This window comes from Candoia aspera, chromosome 7 (genome assembly GCF_035149785.1).
Source record: "Candoia aspera isolate rCanAsp1 chromosome 7, rCanAsp1.hap2, whole genome shotgun sequence".
NCBI lineage: Eukaryota > Metazoa > Chordata > Lepidosauria > Squamata > Boidae > Candoia > Candoia aspera.
The window spans coordinates 15,861,377-15,881,446 of NC_086159.1; the positions used below are offsets into that span (position 1 = coordinate 15,861,377).

A 20,070-nucleotide genomic window follows, 5' to 3' on the forward strand; every position below is an offset into this window, starting at 1 on the left:
CAAACTAGCAACCTTCAGTTGTGATTGGTCTCCCCAAATTGGCTGGGTATTCTGGGAGCTGTGGTCCCAACCCATCTGTAGAGTGTTAAGTTGCTAAAGTCATTCCCATTGTTCCTCTTCAGCAACTAATGTTAAGTGATACATTGTTTCTGAACATTGAAATTTAACAGAACCATGAATAACTATTAGAGCTATTTGTCACAATTTTTCTTATATTTTAACATTATTTCCAAATACTGTACCTCCAGATATCATTTGAGGGACAATATTACTCACCTTTGGTCATCTTAACCGTGATCACTGGGAGTTGCAGTTCAGCAACATCTAGAGAGCCACAGAGTCCTCATCTTTGATCTCAGACAGTGGCTGTCATCACATATTGTGGCAATGAATTCCTTATTGGTGATGAAAATACTTTGTTATTGAAATTGAACCTAACAGCCATTCTATTATTGCTAAATGGTTGAATTGCAATGTGAGTTTAGAGAAGATTTTGTTGAGGCAAGTAGAAGGTCATTGGAGTTTTTGGTAGTCCAGAATGTGAGCATCAGAAAGCAGCTCCTATTTTCCACACCGGTCCGTTTCCAAAGCCTGCTGTAATGGATGAACTATATTATTCCTCCTCTAGCAAATGTCACTGGAGAGAACATTTGCTTGCTGGGAAATGCTGTGCCTGGACACAAATTAGAAGATAAAATGTGGTTTGGGGAAAACAGACAATGTGTTCTGAAATATTTTAGATGTTGCCTATTTTACTCATGCATTTGAATGTAAGGCGACTTGGTATCAACAAAGTGATATGTGAAAGGAGAGACAGTTCAAAGCATGTTGCTGCTTGAGGCAGAAGAGTCAAGGGCAGCTGCCTCATCCTCGTAAAATTTATAATGCCAAATACTCACCAAATTACAGTGGCATTTAAGGTAGGAAACCTTACAAGCATTTTTTTTCCTCTTTCCCAACAGCACAAATAGAGAAAAGGTAGATTGGATGATTTGCTGCCATTCTATGACACATACAATTATCTCCTAATCAAAACTGTTCCAAGCAGAGGTGTTAGAGATTTACTTGGAACGTGGCCCCTTCTCACCAGATGATGCTAGTAGTAACACCAGTAGCAAGCAGGACACTGCAAAAAGAGCAAACAGCTCCAGTTTTGGATATTTGGCTGGAAGATGCTAAACTGGCCATTCTATCTGCTTGTTTCGTTCATGGTGGGAAATGATTGAGTAGTCTAAGCTCTGACTGTTCTCACCTAATGTCCAATGAAATTGAATCTGAGAGTCAGGTGAAATGTTGCCAAGCCAGGCTTCCCTCACCGAATTCTTCCTGTGGTGCTGGGAATTTGTCAAGCCTGACAGTATGTGGTACCAATCGAAGAGAATGTCAATATGTTTGGGGATCCTATTTTCAGTCCCTAATCAAACGTATCTATGTTTTCTTCATATGCTTCATAGCCTTACTTTACAAAACTTCAAGGCTATCTACTGGAGATCCAACCATGCATCTCAATTCAGATTCTGCCAAAAGCCCCACTATATCTCTCTGCATCAAGCAGCAGCCAGGATTTATGAAGCAAAGGAGGGGTGGGGTGGGGTGGGGGTGGAGTAGAGCTTTCCCTTTGGAAAACAGATGGAATGGGGGGTTGGAATCTTTTGTGATAGCTGAAAAAATGAGAATTGAGCAGATCAGAGAAAAGAATATCTGAAGAGCAGCTGCTTGTGGTAAAGCAAGAGAGGCGTCTAATGATAAAAGAAAGAGAGAGAGAAGAGGAGAAGGACAAATCCATATGCCAAAAGAGAAATTTGAAAGTATGATTAACACCATATTCTGTGGCCACTAGAAGCAGAGAGAGAGACACAGTCAATCTTATTGTTGGTTTATTTGACGGGTGCTTCTTTTAGCCCTCTTCAAAGGAAGGCTCAGTGCTTTTGGTCTTAAAGCATAACATTAAGAAATAGACAATTGGGTGTGCAGAATAAAGTAACTCTTTTAACACTTGAAAACTATGGATCTATTTATGGTATCTGAAAGTGCCTTCACTTTCTTTACAGCCAACTGATGCTGCTGAGAAATATTCAGTTTATCATTGATCACAATCCTAACGTTCTTTTAATACGTTCCAGGGCTGTAGTTGTCACAAGCTGAGGTTGCATGAACAGAACCATGGTATTCAAGTCCTTATTTTAAAGTATTCAGACCTTGTCTGGAGGAACAGTTCTGAGTGTTAAACTTTAAGGATATAAATGAATGGAAGAAGTTCAGAGGAGAGGCAGAGAAAATTAATTGGGTGTATAGAAAGCAAAGCTTTGAGGAAAGGCTGAAGGAACTTTCATAAGTTTAGACTGGGGAAAGAGTCTGAGGAGGATCTGACAGCACTCCTCAAATACCACGGAAGAGGGCAAAATATTGAATGTTTTTCAGCAGTGTGAAAAATATAGCTCTATCTTGGCCAATGTGTGCCTTCCCCAGAGGAGGAAGACACCAGTGGGCTAAGCTTGGGCAAAGCTGCAGTGACAGATGTTCTAGATGGAGCACCTGAAAGAGCAGCTGTGCTTTTACTTTTCGGGAAAGAGTCCTCTTCAGAGATCTACGCAGATATCTGAATGAGTAATTGGTTGGCCAGGTAGTCTGTCGAAGAAATGTGCTGCCTTCCTGGGGCATATGTATATCCAGAGTGTGATGGAAAGGCTCCCAAGACTATACCCATTGACAATTACCCCTTTCTACTGATCCATGTGGAAAGAAATAATTCGGCCAGGCACAGCTTTGAAGACACTGCAAGGGACTATGAAACACTGGGTAGAAGATGGGAGCAAGGTCATATTTTCTTCCTTTCTTCCTATCAAAGGATTTGTCCCAGAAAGAGAAAAGAATACTGGAAGATAACAACTGGCTACCTAGATGATGCTAACAGAAATGGCTTGAATTTTTCTATAATGTTTCCAGGATGAAGGACATGAAGCAAGAAATGAGATGCCCCTCATGAGAACTGGGTAGGATGTATTTGAAAAGCACCTTGCAAACTTAATCCAAAGGGCTTTAAATTGAATCCTGAGGAGGATGGAGAAAAAAACAAAACAACAAATGTGATGCTAAGAGCTTGGACTGGGACTAGGAGGGGCACGCAGGATGTGGAGTCATCCAATAATGGACATATAAATACAGGATGAAACAGATCATGTTATGTTCTCTGGGGTTCCAGAGTTTCTGTACAACTTATAGAATGGGGGAGCAAACAGGAAAAATTAGAAGTCTTAATGCAGGAAGGCAAATATAATTTATCAGTCAGTACTGAAATCTGGTGGCATAAACTCATGAGTGGACTGCAAGGATTGAAAGTGCATATTATATTTAAAGGAATTAAGTCAGACAAGAGGGGAGGAGGAGTGGCATTATGTGTGAAGGAAGTGTGCGTGTTATTGAGATCCAGGAATTTGAGCATAAGGAAGTAATGGAGCAGCTGCCTACAGGACCATGAAATAATTTATATCTCCAGGATGAGACCAATTACATTCAAGACTCTTGAAGGGACTTGCAGATGTCATCTGAGACCCTTTAGTGAGGAATCGTGAAGGACAGGCATAGTGCCAGTGGATTGGAGAAGGGCAAATGTTGCTCCTATTTTCCAAAAGTGGGGAAAGAGGACCTAAGTAATTACTAGCTGGTTAGTTTGACATCAATACTGAACAAAATTCTTAAACAGTTTATTAAGCAATCAATTTCTGAGCTGTAGAAAAGAATGCATTGCTTGGCAGAAATAGGTTTATCAATAACAAGTTTATCAACATTCAGGAGGACTGTGACAAGTTGGAACAATAGGCAGAAATCAGCAAGATGAATTTCAATGCAAAATCCCACATTTGAGTAGGAAATATCTAAGACGTGTATAGAATGAGTGGGACCTTATTGGGCAGCAGCACAAGTGAAAATGATTGAGCTGAATGTTAACCAACAACGTGAGACAGCTGCAATAAAAAAGAAAATGCAGTCCTAAACTGCATCAACAGAAGTGTCAAAATCAAGAACTCATGGTTCCTCTTTATTCTGCATTGGTCAGATCACACAATAGCGCATCCAGGCCTGAAACCACATTTAGGAACGACATCGACAAACTGAAGTGTCTCCAAAGAAGAACAGCCAAGATGATAAGAGTCTTGGAAGGGAAACAGTAGCAGAAACAGAGTCATTGGGTATGTTTAGCCTGGGGAAGAGCAGACTCTGGGGAGACATGAGAGCTGTTTTCAAGTAATGGAAAAGCTATCATACAGAGGATAGGACAGAATTGCTCAGAGTTGTTCCAGAAGATAGGACAAGGAACAATGAAATCAAATTACAATGAAGAGATTATGGCTGGACTCAAAAAAAGAAAAAAGAAAGAAAGAAATTCTGATGGTAAGAGTTGTTTGACAACAGAACAGACTACCTGTGAAGGTAATGGATTCTCCTTTGCCCGAAGTATTTTAAGAGAGCCTAGATGGCTACCTGTCAAAACTGCCGTTGTAGTGGATCCCTGCACTGGATGGGAGGTAATCTAGATTATCTTTAAGGTATCTTCCAATCCTTACATTCTATGATTTTTTGACGTCTGAGAATTTTAAGCAACATGCCATGATGGCCTAATTAGGCAGATATGAATCTGTCTCCAGAAAAATGCCTGGATCCCCTCTGCTGGTGTTTGCTTCCAATACCTGTATATGTAGGACAATCATACATTTCAGGCACCATGCTCCATGAAAGCATAAGTCTGTAATCTTAGATTTTTTTTTTTTTGCAAAAACAGGTTCACTTGGCTACCCCTCTTGGTTGTGGCAGCCTAGTCTAGCCCCTAATAAATGATTGCTTAACCTCGGCTATGGTCTCTTCAATTTATTGTGTATTTAGGGACCTATTCATGTGGACACTGAAGAAATCTTTTCCTCTTGTGGCATTTCTGCAGGAAATTTTCGGAGTTCTTAGTTCCTTCAGCATGCAGTATTGAATTTAAAACAAGAGGCATGTTCTGTAGGAAAATACATTCTTTATTTATCTTCTAAAACAACAAGCCAGAAATATAATATACGTTCAGCTGGTTTTTTTTTCCTTTAAAAATTTATTTTCTTTAAACTTTTAACAGAAAGGAGAAGGATTATATGTGCCATCTGTCTAGTCCCCCTGCCCCTTTCTCCAGGATGTGTGCCATCCTAGATTATTCTCTCTTTCTCAAAAGGATCCTTTTTTGCCCCTTGAATTTTCTACTGACATTTCATCCCCAGAAAGCACAATGCATGGTTATGCCACCATTACTAATATAATTTGATTGTCCTTCAGTATGGCTTCTTGCCAATACCAAGAACCATTTTTTGTTAGGGTACCTCTCTGGAAAATACTGGCTGCACCTGATAGCCTAGAGCATATGCAAGGAGTCTTCACAAGTGATAAAGAAATTTAAATTGGATGCATGCAATTTTTTTCCATGTGTGATACATGCACATGTATTATGAATTTCACGCTTTTTTACATTTCTAATCATCCAGTTTTGATCAGGATTCCTTTATTTTCACTGATACCACTTAGGCATCTTTTTGTTAATTCTACTCATACTAACAAAGAAGCTTCTGTGACACTACTAGAATTAATAGCTGAATAATTAAGTTCCATTAAAATTATTAGGGCTATTTATCATATTAGAACCTGCAGCAGATTCTACAGGTGCATCCTTTATATCATTTGGGAAATACTCTATGGACTTGTATATTACAAATTCTAACTATGGTATTATATCACTGAATGGAACAATTTCCCTAATGTACATTGCACTTCCATGTATATCTTGTATTATTTTGATCTTATGCATAGGTACTCTGGTAACATGCATACAAAGAAGGGTATATAGGCTCTGCAGTGTCCTCCCAGTTCCACTTCACCAGCAGATCTGAAACTGTTTACATGTGAATTTGGTACAAACTTTCTCTGAATTCTCTGTACTGCATATAGTCACACTTCATATTAATAGCAGCAGTACAAAAACAAAGATGTTATAAATCCCTATATTCACAGTCTAGGCTGTGGATACATAGAATACAGGCTGTACAATGGGAAGATGATGAGATGCAAGACACTGTGTATATCGTGGAGGTTCATAGAAGTTCCTGGACATCAGTACAATAATGCTAAATATTTTAGTCTATGGACCTTCCAATCATAGCTGAAGGCACGGTTTTCCAATAATTTAATGAGGACCCTTCCCAAATAGGATTATTGCATTCTCCATTCCCTAAATAAAGTCTTTAGTAGCTTCTTGTACTTCCAAAAAGCTCCAGTGTCTTTGGGACTAACTTAATATCCACCCATCGTTTTTTCATCCCTTCACTTACTTCACCTTTTCAAATACAAGTTTCTAAATATAAATTGAAATAAATAAATAAATCTGGAAAAATCAGGGCCAACAGACTCCATATTAGTAAGAAATCAAAACATAGCATCAGGTTGGAATTGAACTCACAACATAAAAAGAGAATGTTATTGGCAATAAAGGATAATGTCAAAGGCAGGAATAAGGGTCAGAAAGAAAAGGGGTGCTTTTCTCACTCTTCCTCTTATAATTTTTATTGCCCAGTTTTTCTCATTTCCTAAACACAAATGCACACCGTTTGTTTTGTGCAATTGTGTCATCATTTCTTACAAATAAGATAGAGGTTTTTAAAGATACAGCTCTGGTGTGTTCCATTTCAAGTATATTGTGCTGTATAGTAAATTGCAGAGGTTATGTTCCTTTGGGGAAATTATAGAGACTGTAAGGTTGAAGTTGTGTAGCTAGCAGATACGTTGCTAGTTCTGAAATGCTGGGCATAAATGTGGTAGAAGCAGAACAGATAAAGTCCTTGCCTGGTGTCTTCGATAGATTGGTTTTGTTCATCAGACTGAAATAAAGCAGAAGGGAAGCTTGTTCCTTGGGAGAACTATAGTACTTAAATAGTTCATAGTGTGAGAAAAGGTTTTCCATTCTTAACTTTTGCCTTTGGCCTTGAGGTTGGCTCTTTGGCCCATTAGGTCAGATGCCACAGCCAAACCCTCCAGCCAACGTTCCATATGATTTTCTACCACCCGTGTCATCCCGATATGAACATTATTCTCTCTCTTCAGATCCAGTACCTCTTTGCTAATAGAACAGAAAAGGGTTTTCTTCTCCCACGTTGGAATCTTAAGTTCATCCCAATGTTTCTGATGCTGACTGAAGACTTGGGGTGATTTTTTTTTTAAGTGAGCGTTCTTCCATTCACAAATAGAAGCTGCTGCCAAAGGGATTGTGTAACAAAACAAGGAAGAACAGAGGTGGCCTGGTCCGTGCCCAGCTAGGGGGATTGCTAGGTTCTGCTTCTCTGTTGCTGGAGACAAACCTCAGAATCTGGGCCTGCTGCTAAGCTGCTTCATGACAGCAAGAATCCAATATCCACAAAAACTGTGGCTGCACCGACCTCTCCGTGTCATCTTCTTATCCCAGGAATACCCGCTGTGATGGGCTAGAGCAGGTTACCATGGCAATGTGTGCTTTCCTCTGGAGACAGCACTTTATCCCACTTTCAGTAATATAAAATGAGTCCTTAGGTTGGTTTTCTCTCCTGCTGTCACCAGGTTAAAGAAAGATAAGGCTAATGTGATGCAATGTGCTTGAGAAAAATAGCTAAGGTGAGAATTCATATGTTCAGCATGTGTAGGTGCACCTGAGGGTGTACATGTATGCTTCGGTATGTTGTCTGAGTGCCCAAATATATTTTATGCATCAATCTGATTGGAACGTTATTTATACCATCCATATATTTTCAGAAGAAATCCTACATGGGTTCTTAGTATACACATGTATGCAAGTGAGATATATTTACAGAGTGTTAGCATGAAGAGGCAACACATTTTCAGAATTGCATCCTTTCTACCACATTTTAAACTTGATGTGTCATTAATGATTTTAAGTCATGATTGTGAATCTTTTCCCTCTGATTCTTTCTATATTATTATTATTATTATTATTATTATTATGTGTGTGTGTGTGTATAATTTCAATCAGATGATACTCAGAGTCTTTCCTGAAATGATTGATCTTTTAATAGGAATAAAGTGATCCATTCTTCTTCTCTTTCTGCAAATGCTTTATATTGCTCTTCACTGTAGCTCTCATAAAAAATCTGAACCAGGAGGAGGTAAGAGGCATAATTTTTAGCACTCCATGAATAATTATATACTGATGATATGCAAAGAAAGGTGTCTATAGAAGTGTGAATATGTATATAGGTAACAAGCATATGTTTATATACATATTTGCTTCCTTTTTATGTCAGTTATAGTACATCTAAATATTCATTATTTCTAGTGTTAAAAGAGGAGGGTTAACCTTCCAGTGCCTATAGTGGATTCAGTTACAGGCATGAGGGCCTGGAGTGTCTGTGAACAAGATTTCTTTAGCACAGCTAAAAGGAATAAATAGTTGCACAATAACACGAGTGATGCCACTGGGGGAGTTTAGACACTTTAACAAGGGTTGTCACAATGTTTTTGAGTGCCAGAGACTCTGTGAGGCAATGGGTATTTGCAAAAAAAAAAAAAGTTGGGAAATCAAACAAAGATGCTTGTTTGGCTGACCTTCCCAAGATGTGATCATTAGTGGGAAGTCTTGTGCAAAGAGGAGACATCTTTTATTCACCTGGATTTCCATGAGAACAAAAGAAAGTGAACATGAACCCAGAGCCAGGTGTCCTGAACCCATAAACACATTTTACCAATTGGATCAATGGAACAACTGCACAGTCCATCTGCTCATCTGGGATGAAGTGTTCTTAAGTCTTGGCTGTATCCTATTCTGCTTCTAATTTCCAAGAAGGTTCAGGCCACAGACGAGATCTGTTTTTGTTCCTCGTGTTCTCCCTCCGTATCACCCATTAATGGCTGCCTCTTCTTCAGCTCTCGATGGTACTTAGCCATGAGAGATGCATAGATACAGCCATAGGCTGCTGCCACCACCATCATGATACACACAATGCCACAAACTACCCCAGCAATGATGACTGTGCCAATGGCCCGGCGCACACTGATGGGTCGTGGTTTTTGCTTCTGGGGACAACCCATGCTGGGCTCCTCTTCTGTTTCTGGACTTGTTTTGGGTTTAGGAGCAGTTTGGCTTCCCTTACTGCAAGGAGGACCAATATTGTCCAGCACAGTAGAGCTGTTCTCATCCTCCAGCTGGGAACAGTAGTTAAACATCTCCATGGGTACCAAACGCATATCCTTCCCCCGCAGCTCCTTAGGCAAAGTACATGCCAGCTGGTCTATCTTTCCTCCTATCCCATAAGAGAAAAGAAAAATGCTTAGTTCCCATCCTCATGTGAGACCATACTGGGTTCAGTGTAATAATGCATTTTAGTGGAGCTGTTGTAGCTGAACACTTCAATAAGTTGGGGTGGTCTACCGTTGCCTAGCTAAACATTAGCTGTATTAGCATATCAAGAAAGGCAGGATTGTGGAACAAACATTATTAAAGCAAAAAGCTTTTTGTAAACCTCAGTATATTTAGCTGGATTTCCCCTTATGTTTGAAGTGCATAACAATAAATTGAAATAACAAAAACTTCTAAAAGTGATTAAAAGGTAAATTAAAGGCAATAAATATAATGCTTCAGCAGCAGCAGGCATCCTAGAGCAACGAAGAGAAGCTTCAGAAAGAGAGTGGCCAGTTACCTAGGCACATTAGGAGCTTCACTGGATAAGTTCAAGCAGGTGCTGGGTAAACATTTATTAAGGATGCTTTAATTCTGATGGTAGAGTGACGAGCTAGATGGCTGAAGTGACTCTCTTCAACTTATGATTCTAAAAGTCAAGAAGTGAGCTGTGATTATGCTAATTGGGTTTTATTAGACAGGGCTACCCACCACAACATTATCACAACTAAAATGGCGGTGTCTCTTGCCCACTCAAGAACTCCAGAGCTAGAGTAAAGTGTATGTATAGGTAGAAATGGACTTTGGGCACCTGTAAAAGTTAAGGCCAGTCTATAAATAAATTGGCAACCAATGAACAATAATTGAGTTATAGGGTATATCTTACCAAATTCAGTTGATCAGTGCCGTTTAAGCTTCTAGGCACTTTTTAACACTAGCTCTATGAAGAATGCATCATCTAATCTTGAAATTATTAAAGCATGAATAACCATGGGTGAGTTAGTTTTCTCCAGAATTAGATACAGTCAGGATACCTGCTTAAACTGTAAAATTTTATAACTTCCACCTGCTAGTATTTCTCTCAAATTATACAGTTTTATTATACTTTTATATAGTTGCTGTAACTATTTATTATATAGGTCCGTATATAATTAATTCCCTTCTCACCCCTATGGGTGGGTATGTGTTTTCCACAACCTCGGTTCCTCTACCAGAGGCCTGGGAGTTTGAGGATTCTGCGCAGTATCTTAGCTGTTCCTAGCACTGCACTCTTCTGGACAGAGAGCTCTGATGTTGCTCCTGGGATTTGTTGAAGCCATTCTCCCAGCTTAGGAGTCACAGCCCCAAGTGCCCTACTACCACTGGGACCGCTTTGGCCTTCACTTTCTACATCCTCTCTAGTTCCTCCTTCAGGCCCTGGTACTTCTCCAGCTTCTCATACTCCTTCTTCCTGATGTTGCTGTCACTTGGCACTGCTACCTCCATCACCACCACTGTTCTGCTCCTTGTCTACTACCACGATATCCGGTTGATTGGCCAGTATCTGCCTGTCTGGATCTGAAATTCCCACAGGATCTTAGCCCTGTTATTTTCCATGACCTTCTGTGGAATCTCCCATCTGGACTTGGGAGGATCTAGCCCATACACTGTGCAGATGTTCCTGTACATGATGCCAGCTACTTGGTTGTGCCCTTCAGTGTATGCTGTTCCTGCCTGCATCTTACAGCCTGCCACTATGTGTTGGACTGTCTCTGAGGCCTCTCTGCACAGCCTGCACCTTGGGTCCTGTCTGGTGTGGTAGACCCCTGCTTCTATGGATCCGGTGTGTGTGTGTGTGTGTTCTTGAGCTTGAATGGCAGGAACTCAGCAGTGGTGCATAGATTAATGGGAGACAAGTGGGAGATTATAAAGAATGTTATATCTAGGCTGAGTAATGGTTCTCTCACTTTAACCTTCCAGTTATAATATTATCAATGTATTTATAAGCCAGAGGACATTTAGGTTATAAGAATGGCCAACTTTAGGGAATATACCCCCAAATATGGACAATGGCAATTTCGCTACTCAGTCTGCCTCCTCCCAAGATCTCTACCCCTAGTGCTATCTTGAATAGAATTCTGGAAGCACAAAGATTCTTCTCTAGATGAGTGGGAATTCATCCAGAGGCATCATGGAAACAATACTATGTTTGCTTCTCCCAGAAGCAACTATCTAACTTTCTACTGGCTCCTATTACTGCACAATGTGAGGAGTATAAGGAGCTCCATAAATTAGTGTTGATGATGATTCTGGTAAAACAGACTTCCAAGGTGACTCAGAAGATTTTGACTACTAATTATTACTGTCACTTTTTAAAAAGGAAACTGCTAAATAGCATGTGTCAGAAAGAATACTTGGCAGTACCATTAGCAAATGCTTAACATTTCCCGCCCAAAGTATTAATGATATTGTCAACTAATCTAGTCAAATCGTATTATCAATTAAAACATTATCAGTGACCACTGAGTTATACACTGTTGATCCATTTTACAAATTTAAACGCTTAAGGGTGGCCAGTGCCAGGTAGGTCCTACTGAAGCAGTGACTCTCTATTAAGAGATCAAACGTTTGTTACAAGCGTCTTGTATATAAGTGGTAAAACTAAATTGTTGTCTTAGAAGCTCAAAGTTCGAGCTTTATCCCTGCTTTGAATGATGTCCGGTGCCTCTCCATTTGCCTTTTCATGTAAAATATCTGAACATGCTCCAGCAGTCACTTTCCCAGTATGTTGATTTGCAACAGTATGTTTAGAAACTCCAAAATGATTAAATGGATTGCATACCCTCCCTCATATTGATTCATTCAAAATAAATTCACCTCCAGGAAGCTGAATGACTTTGGCTAAGCAGATATCTCTGGCTCACCCAACTGCAATACACGACTGTGGCATAACACAGCCAAATTATGCACTGTGACTAATCTCCTAATCCAAAATCTGGACTTCAGTTCAACCAAATCTAGCCAACTTTTCTTTCTAGTAATCCATAGCAAACTAGCAATAAATAAACCTCAGTTTGGATCAATCTTTAATGGTACCTACCTCGATAAGAGAACCACTCCATCCAATATTTAAAATCTCTCAGATTACAGTCACATTCCCAGGGATTATCTCCCACTTGTAACTGTTGCAGGCTGATTAATGGCTCAAAAGTTACCCTGTCCAAATTCTGCAGACGGTTTGATCGGAGAGAAAGCCAGCGGAGAGAAGGCAAGTCATCAAAGATGCCCGAGGGGATTTGAGCAAGTCCATTAATGGAGAGATCCAACTGATGCAAAAGAACAGTGTTCTGCAGAAGATCTTTGTCCAAACTTCTGATGCTGTTATTCCTCAGATGTAGTTCAGTAAGATTAACTAGGTCTCTGAAAACATTCTCAGGAAGTTGATCTAAGAAATTATTGGAAAGATCCAGTCTCTGAAGGGCAGAGAGGTTGGAAAAGGCATGTCCTGACAAGGTGCTGAGTTGATTGTTAAGGAAAAGGAAGGTCCTGGTACTAGCAGGAATGTCCAAGGGAATGGATGAAAGGCCTAAACCACTACAGTCCACTTCCAGGGTACCACTGTTGCACTTACAAGAGGAGGGACATGTGATGAAGGTCTCTGCTACACAAAATGAAAGCCAACAGGCAAACACTGCACAAGAGAAGAGGAAAACCAAGTACAGTATATTGAAGCATCTTCCATGATTGCATGTAACCAGTTTCACCTAATAAAGCTACCTTACCTTGCAACCAGATGTACAAATGTCTCCATCACAGTAGAATTCCATCTACTAACTTAGAGGATGGTTTTTAATACTCTTGGTTCTAAGAGTTCTAGAACCAGTTGCATTGCTTTGTTAGGGTGGTTTCTGGTTGGCCTCAAAGCCTCTTTCTTTCTCTCTCTTTTAAAGGAGTATTATGAGCTGAATGGTCGCCAAATGAGCTTTTTCACAGATTAATCCCTGTGCAGCCAGATGGATTCTCACAGTGTGAGCTTCCTTTTAGCTTTTGATGAGCTACTGGGGCTCAAGAATAAACATCCTCACAGGGTTGTGGAAAAGAAAGGTCATAGTTCCCCCGAGATCTTTCTGTTTGATGCCACAGTGTCCAGCATCCTAGGCACAATGGAATCAAGCATGCCTGGAGAATAATCCAGAGCTGTAAAAAAGAACTTGCTAGACCATTAGTGTTTATAAAGAATATATTTGTTAATATTTAATTAGATATTCTTAAGATGCACTTTAGAGCACAAATTACTAGGGTATATAGTGAATAACTAGCTCTAAGCAAAGGTTAAAATGTTACACAAGGCAGCCCAACAATTTGCTGCAGGTATTCTAAAACTATAATCCACCAACTAACAAATGCCCTGCATCAGCTTCCCACAATGGAGTGGCAAAAGTTCAAGAAAAAACATTCTATCTGGTCTTAATTACAAGAAACGTGAATAAATGCTCCTGAAGCTAGTACTTTTGTTTTATAGGTACCATCAATTTTGACTTGGATTAAGTCCAGACTCAATTAATATGTGACTGAATATTGATACATAGTTCACTGCCATGCTTTTTCTATAGGGAGTTCAATCCAAAACTTGGTTTTATATACATTGTCCACATCTATAGCTGATCCCAAGGCAGTCATCAGTATTAATTCAGTGAAAGAACAGGGTAGTCGTTAACATTCACAGAATCTGAAATCTATAGGATTCATCCATTTCTTAATAGTTAACTGAATTCACATCTTCATAAATCTACTTGATGCTCTTACACCAATCTCCTAAAAAAATTATGGTTTAAGCCATAGGGTCAAAATTAGAGAAGTCTACATAGCAGTTTTCATAGCTGTCTTCCTGCTTATTGTTGAGGTCAAGAGCAGCAGCAGAGATGTTTCAATGGATTCTGCGTATCTTAGAGGCACCAGAGTTGATACTATTTGATTAGAGAATTTAATTCTTCTTAGAACATCTCACTCTAATGTAGGATTATGCCTGACAGACTAAGAAGGAAGGGAAAGTGGCATGTGTCATTAAAATCACCTTGCCTTTGGACGCCTGACAGAAGTACCATATTAATAATACAGTGATATCTCCGATGATGGGAGAACATTTAACAGCTCTGTGTACAGAGAAAGGTGAGAATATATCACAGAAGTGCATTACTCTTCTATGCACATTTAATCAAATGCCTTGCTTTCTGTTAGCCCAGCCTTTCTCAACCTTTTGACCCTGGTGAAACCCTTGAAATATTTTTCAGGCCTTGGGGAACCCCTGAACATTCAGGCTCAAATATAGGCCAGAAGTTACAAAATTATGATATTTGTTTCATATGTAGGCCTGCATAGTTGCATTAACAGTGTTCTTAAACTAAAAATAATGAAACTTACTTCTTTAATGTGAAGTTGCCTGAATTTGAAATACTTTTTTAAATAAATTGTGATTTCCCAGGGAACCCCTGGTGACCTCTCATAGAACCCTAAGGTTCCACAGAACCCTGGTTGAGAAACCCTGTGTTAGCCTGTGACAGGACTCTTTTGGAATACCATTATTCAAAAATGGTGCAGTGGTGGTACTTCTAAACAATTGAAAACAGATTAATCTTAAGAATTCAATGTACGCCAAAACTGTACTGGTGAAAGAGATGGCCAAGGGGAAGGAAGGACCTCAGTTACTGTGATAGAATGCGTCCCTAAAGGTGGGAGGTAATGTGGTGGATTTCAGCACTGCTGCTAGCTCTCAGGAAGGAGGGAGCGCATTCCATCACAGTTACTTATGTTACTGAGGAAACAGAAGTGCCAAGAAAAACATGACTAAGGCATGTGGTGGTTTGCAGAGGACAGAAGGTACATGTATCAAGATCTCAAATCTCAAAAGGCATTTTTTATGGATTGTCAGCAGAGCAGCTAGATAGTTTTTCATCCCATGAAAACCAGCAATAGTTATGGAACAATAGTTTAAGTGAAACATTCAGCATAGTGTATGCTCTTATGTCAAGAAAAGATAATGTTACTTTGTAGGATGTTCAGGACTCTAGTAAGCTGATCCAGAAATATAAGAGTAGGCTAGGGCTCAGTAGCATTTAGAGTAAATAATTTATAATAGCAATCTAGGAAGCAAGGGTGTTTAACAAAGGCAAGGCTCTTCAGTGAAAAGAAACCATTTCCTCAGCAACTTTTATTGACATATTGTACTTGACCCCTAGTCGTAGGTTTGGGTGAGTGTCACTACCCCCTGGTTAGCTTAACTGCATGTATCCTCATTAATGAACCCTTTTCATAATATGCTACAGAGATCATTTGGTGGTTCACTGAAGTACATTTAGTTTCTTTTTCACTTCTATTTCTGTACTGGGCTCACAATATTTTCAGATTTGGACTCCTCAACCTGTTAAATGCAGCACAGAGATGGCCATTTTTAAAGGACACTTTGGCCTCATCCCCAGCTTGCCAGAGAGACAGCTTAAATTCATATTGAGCTGTTCCAGTTCTAAAGTGGGGTTTTCCTTGTTCTCCCAACACAATTTTGAGTGGGAACACCATCGTCAACTCTTCATTGACAATGTAGTTGATGATGTGATCTGCCTAGCTCCCAACGGATACTTGAAGCTTCGGTAGATATAGGCCCTTCCCTCCAGTCACTGGGCACTACCCTGCATGGCTATTTTAGTTTAGAGTATAGGACCCTGGACAACTGGTTTTCATAGAGGCATTACATGGGCTTCTTAAGCATTCCTTTGAAAGAATGCTAGGTGTGTTTTCTTAAATATGGGTTTTGAGTTTAGAGCACTAGGCCTGGCATGAAGCTCTCTCAGTGCGCTACCTCCCTCCCACTTCAGATTATGCCCCTCAGCAAGCAACTGATCTATCAGCTAGGCTATTTTTTGGACACAGGTTTGGCCTTCTTCCAGAAGATTGCTAGACTGTTGTTTAAATGAACAGCCTTAGTGCTCTTTCAGAAGAGTACAAGATCCACATTCATAAATAATCCAACTGACAGGCCAGTTGTGCTGAGTAGAGTACCTTCTTGTCAGTCATCTATTACTCAGGTTAAACCCTCTGTCCCAGGCACCCACCTAACTCACCACACCACATGTTAAGTAGAACAACACCTAGTGGTTATTTTTGCCACTGACAGGTGATGGGGAAATTTACCAATTGCTGCCCTGAAACTACCCATTAAATTTGTCAGGACAGCACCATTTATCAGCCTCATTGCTAAGGCACATAAAGCTAGGCCATTGGGGCAATGCAATTTATGTCAACATACTTTTCTGCTGACACAAGGAGTAGAAGAATGCATGTTAACATCACTCTGAGGAAGAGCCCTTAGAGCTGATGTTCTAGCTGGAACTCATCACAAGTCAGTGAATAATATAAATTAATCTGGAGGCTATTTTGTTGCAAAAGGAAATGTAGAATGCTTGGAAGTATTTGATGGGACCCACCAGTGCTATTACTGGGGACTTAATTTTCTTTAGCCCACAATGCGTAAATCATTTCTTTGACCTCACACTGCCAGAATTACCACAAATGCTAGCTTTATGAAATTTCATAACTGATACTAAGTGCCTTTTTGCTCTTTTGCATTTTTGAAAATTGCAAGCCAAAAAGCTTTTTATATTAAAAACATGCATGCAGTCCTTAGAACTGTACCTATTTAATTTGAATGGTTTATGAGCAAAGAGGTACTGCTCTTGTGATCACACAGAATGTATGAGATTTGCATTACTGGATACCCATCACTGTCATAAAAAATGATGCATTTAGCCTTTTCCTGAAACTAGGCATTCTTATAGTAAAATTGTATGGGGGTAACACTTTTTTATTATTAATGGAGCAAAACATTGACTACTGGTGAAATATGTGATATATTATCAAAATCAAGACCCAGTAAATGTTTTAAAAATAAACAGCATTATGAAAAGTGATAGAACATGCCTATTGCACAAGTTCTGGGTATTAGGAACAAGATGGTAACTTTCTCCCTCTCTATAGTTCAGTGTTGGCTGGGGAATTCTGGGAGTTGAAGTCCACACATCTTAAAGTTGCCAAGGTTGAGAACACTGCTCTAGCTCACTCAAGTAAAATTCTGCAGCTTCTTTCTCCGACATTACATTTTATCTATGCAATGAGTTCCAAAGAGTCTAAGGTCTGGATACCGTTCACTATTACTATAAAACCAAGCTATTTCCCTTTCTCATTTAAAAAGTAGGAACTGGCCTCTGCATTTTCAACAATACTTACAGCTAGTTTTTCTCCATCTCAAAGAAAGTCTGTTGCTCCACCAGTAGCCTCCACTCAGAGACAACACAATATTTGCTGTTTTCCCCATGGTGTTTGGTGCTTGCCAGAGAAACTGGCACATATACTTGAAGGTCTTAAGAGAAATTTGGCTAATCTGGAAGACAAAAGCAGAGCAAAAATCATATGAGTGTCAGGTGTCTGGAAGAGAACCAGCTGAAGTGAGGCCTTTTTTATAGGTACCCACAGAAAATTGGCAGATGAGGGGATATCAGCAGAGATCTCTGGACCCCAAGCCAAAGCTCTCAGATGGGTCCTCAGTGGTGAGAATGCTCAGGCATTAAGCCCCTCCCCAGACGATGGCAACTGAGAACACAAGGGAGAAAGGGAAAAGAATCCGGAAGCTTCAGTTGCTTCAAAATGCGGTGGCCCATACAGTTTTGCACAAACCTAAATCTGCACATGTGACACCTATTTTGCGGGAGCTGCACTGGCTGCCGATTTGCTTCTGGGTCCAATTCAAGATTTGTGAATGAAAATGGTCAGGAAGGTTTTGAGCTCCGTTCTTGGTCATCAAGTATCTAGCAAACATTCATTGAACCACAACTGTCATGAGCACTGATGGTGAGCAGGAGGGGGCCCCTATCCAGGGGGGAAAATGCATGTGTAGTAGCGAGAATTTGAGCTGTCATTCAAAGAGACACAGAACAGACCCGCCTGGACTTTTGGGGTTTATCTGTCTGGGTTTTCCCACACTTCTTCAGTTTGGTAGGATTTTCTGTCTACTGTAGCAGTAATAAAACACTAGAGACTTATTCCTCGCCTCAGCGTGGTTCCTGCTTGTTAGGACAACAACCATACTTTATACTAAAATTGCAACTGCAGTAAATGTGAAGAAAGGGCTCTTACATTTGTCAAATAACCATTCTGAACACTGAGAAACACTGTCCTTGCAACAAACATGCAGTCCTGAGGGAAGATATGTAGGTTACATGCAACAAAAAGGAACAAAAATGACTTTATTGACAGGGGAGAAATTGATGACACAGAAAGAACTGAAGTAGCTTTTGTCCATTCTTCTGGCATTAACTGAAGAAGGTTGGCAATTACCTGTTTGCTTCGTGGGAAGCAGTGAGAAAATCTTGGGAGACTTTTAGGGAACGTAAGAATCTGCTTGCCGTGCATTATGTCCAGGCGAGGTTGATCCTTTGCATGCTTATGTTGCTGTGTTCCAGTAAGCTATTCAACCAGTCTGAAAGCAAAACCTTCTACCCTGAACTTTGAGGCTTCTGAAATCTGCAGCTATTGATTGGATAGAGGAAGCCATTCTACTGCTTATGGCCTTAGATGCATCTCCAGGGTTAGTTCACACTGACTATCACAGCACATGCTGTGTGTGCAGAAGGTCTCACATTCAAAGCCATTCAAAGCCATTTCTTGGTAGGGTTGAGAAAGGCTCATCTTAAGTACATAGACTGTATTGAGTTTGATGGCCCCATGACCAGCTCCTTCAGTATGTCATGGCAAAAATTATTGAGTGATGGGTTATTGCAGAATTCTCAAGTCACTCCAAATGCTGTTCAAACTATTTAGTTGCCATCAGCATACAGCCATCAAGCAGAAAGGGGAAAAGCCAAGGATGTATCCTATGTGCAAACCAATACAAGGTTTATGAAGATAACTCTTCATAAATTTCCAGCATTCATAAGAAGTTCAAAGGCTAAACCCCTAATGAGCTCCCAATCTGTCATCTAACACAGGAAATCCCCTAGGCTCAGCTTGCGGGGTTGCTGTATATACAGTTGGACTTGCTGAAATCACTGCTCTGCAGTCCCGAGGGGGGAGGGGGGAGTAAGTAAATAGAATTAGTGTGGCTATGGGCGCTTTTGCACTGACAAATTTCCCTTCCCCCTCTCCCTCCATAAGAAGGAGATGTAATCCCTGCATGAGAGATACCCACCTCCCAGGGGTGGGGAGGAGGGGGGGGGGAGAGGGAAGGAGTTTGTATAGAAATCCTAATAATGCAGCAGCTGAAGAGCAAAAGAATGAAAGAAGGTTGAGGGGGTGGTGGATTTAATTACATTTTGATCTAAAGAAGATGTGTGGGGAGAAGATGTCTCATGCGTCCTAATTAGAAGCCTCTGATGGTCATCCGTTTTGTCCTCTGATGCTTATATGAGGCACCATGACAACAGGTCCTTCCCTGCCCTTCAGGTACCCAAAGGAAGGAATGTGGGGAGGAAGGACCGCCTGTCTACAGCTCCTGCCGCTCTCCCAGGTTCACTCAGGGGGCAGTTTTGCAGCTCAGGGCTGGCTCTAATGGGCAAGAATTTCTCAATCAAATCGGACTCCCCACCCCACCCCTTCTCCTTTCTCTCCTCTCCTGACGGATCCCGGAAAATTCTCCTTTGGGGCTTTCTTTTCCGATTTGTGGAATACGCCTACAGCTGGATCCACATCGCTCACTCCCCTTCTCCCTCCCTCCGTTCATTTGTTTTTTTTGATGGGCAATCAAATCCTCCCAAATTCCCACCGCCTGGAGAGCAAGAGGGTTTGGTGCGGTCTGTGAAAACTGTTGAGAAAAGATATCTGAGTCAAGGATGCTGAGGGGAAAGCTTTTAAGAACATTTACA

At 40.5% G+C, this 20,070-nt stretch overlaps 2 protein-coding genes across 2 annotated transcripts in view; one reads left to right on the top strand and one right to left on the bottom strand.

Moving 5' to 3' along the window:
* Positions 1-20,070, top strand: part of CACNA2D4 (calcium voltage-gated channel auxiliary subunit alpha2delta 4) — a 148,255-nt gene that overhangs the window by 80,099 nt on the left and 48,086 nt on the right. The gene's annotated exons all lie outside the window — the stretch shown is intronic.
* On the bottom strand, positions 8,854-18,622 carry LRTM2 (leucine rich repeats and transmembrane domains 2). The gene is made up of 4 exons (XM_063308691.1): positions 18,548-18,622; positions 17,441-17,594; positions 12,264-12,854; positions 8,854-9,308 (listed from the first exon to the last, which is right to left on the bottom strand). Exons 1-4 carry the CDS (start codon positions 18,620-18,622, stop codon positions 8,854-8,856), a joined length of 1,275 nt encoding a protein of 424 aa, XP_063164761.1.

Bases quoted from the DNA above. Each gene is read 5' to 3' on its own strand.
- LRTM2 (XM_063308691.1), bottom strand. From the start codon at position 18,622: ATGCACGGCAAGCAGATTCTTACGTTCCCTAAAAGTCTCCCAAGATTT. The intron at 17,595-18,547 runs GTAATTGCCAAC...TTTGTCTTCCAG, and splicing joins GCTTCCCACGAAGCAAACAG to ATTAGCCAAATTTCTCTTAA. The intron at 9,309-12,263 runs GTAGGTACCATT...CTTATGGGATAG, and splicing joins GGAGTGGTTCTCTTATCGAG to GAGGAAAGATAGACCAGCTG.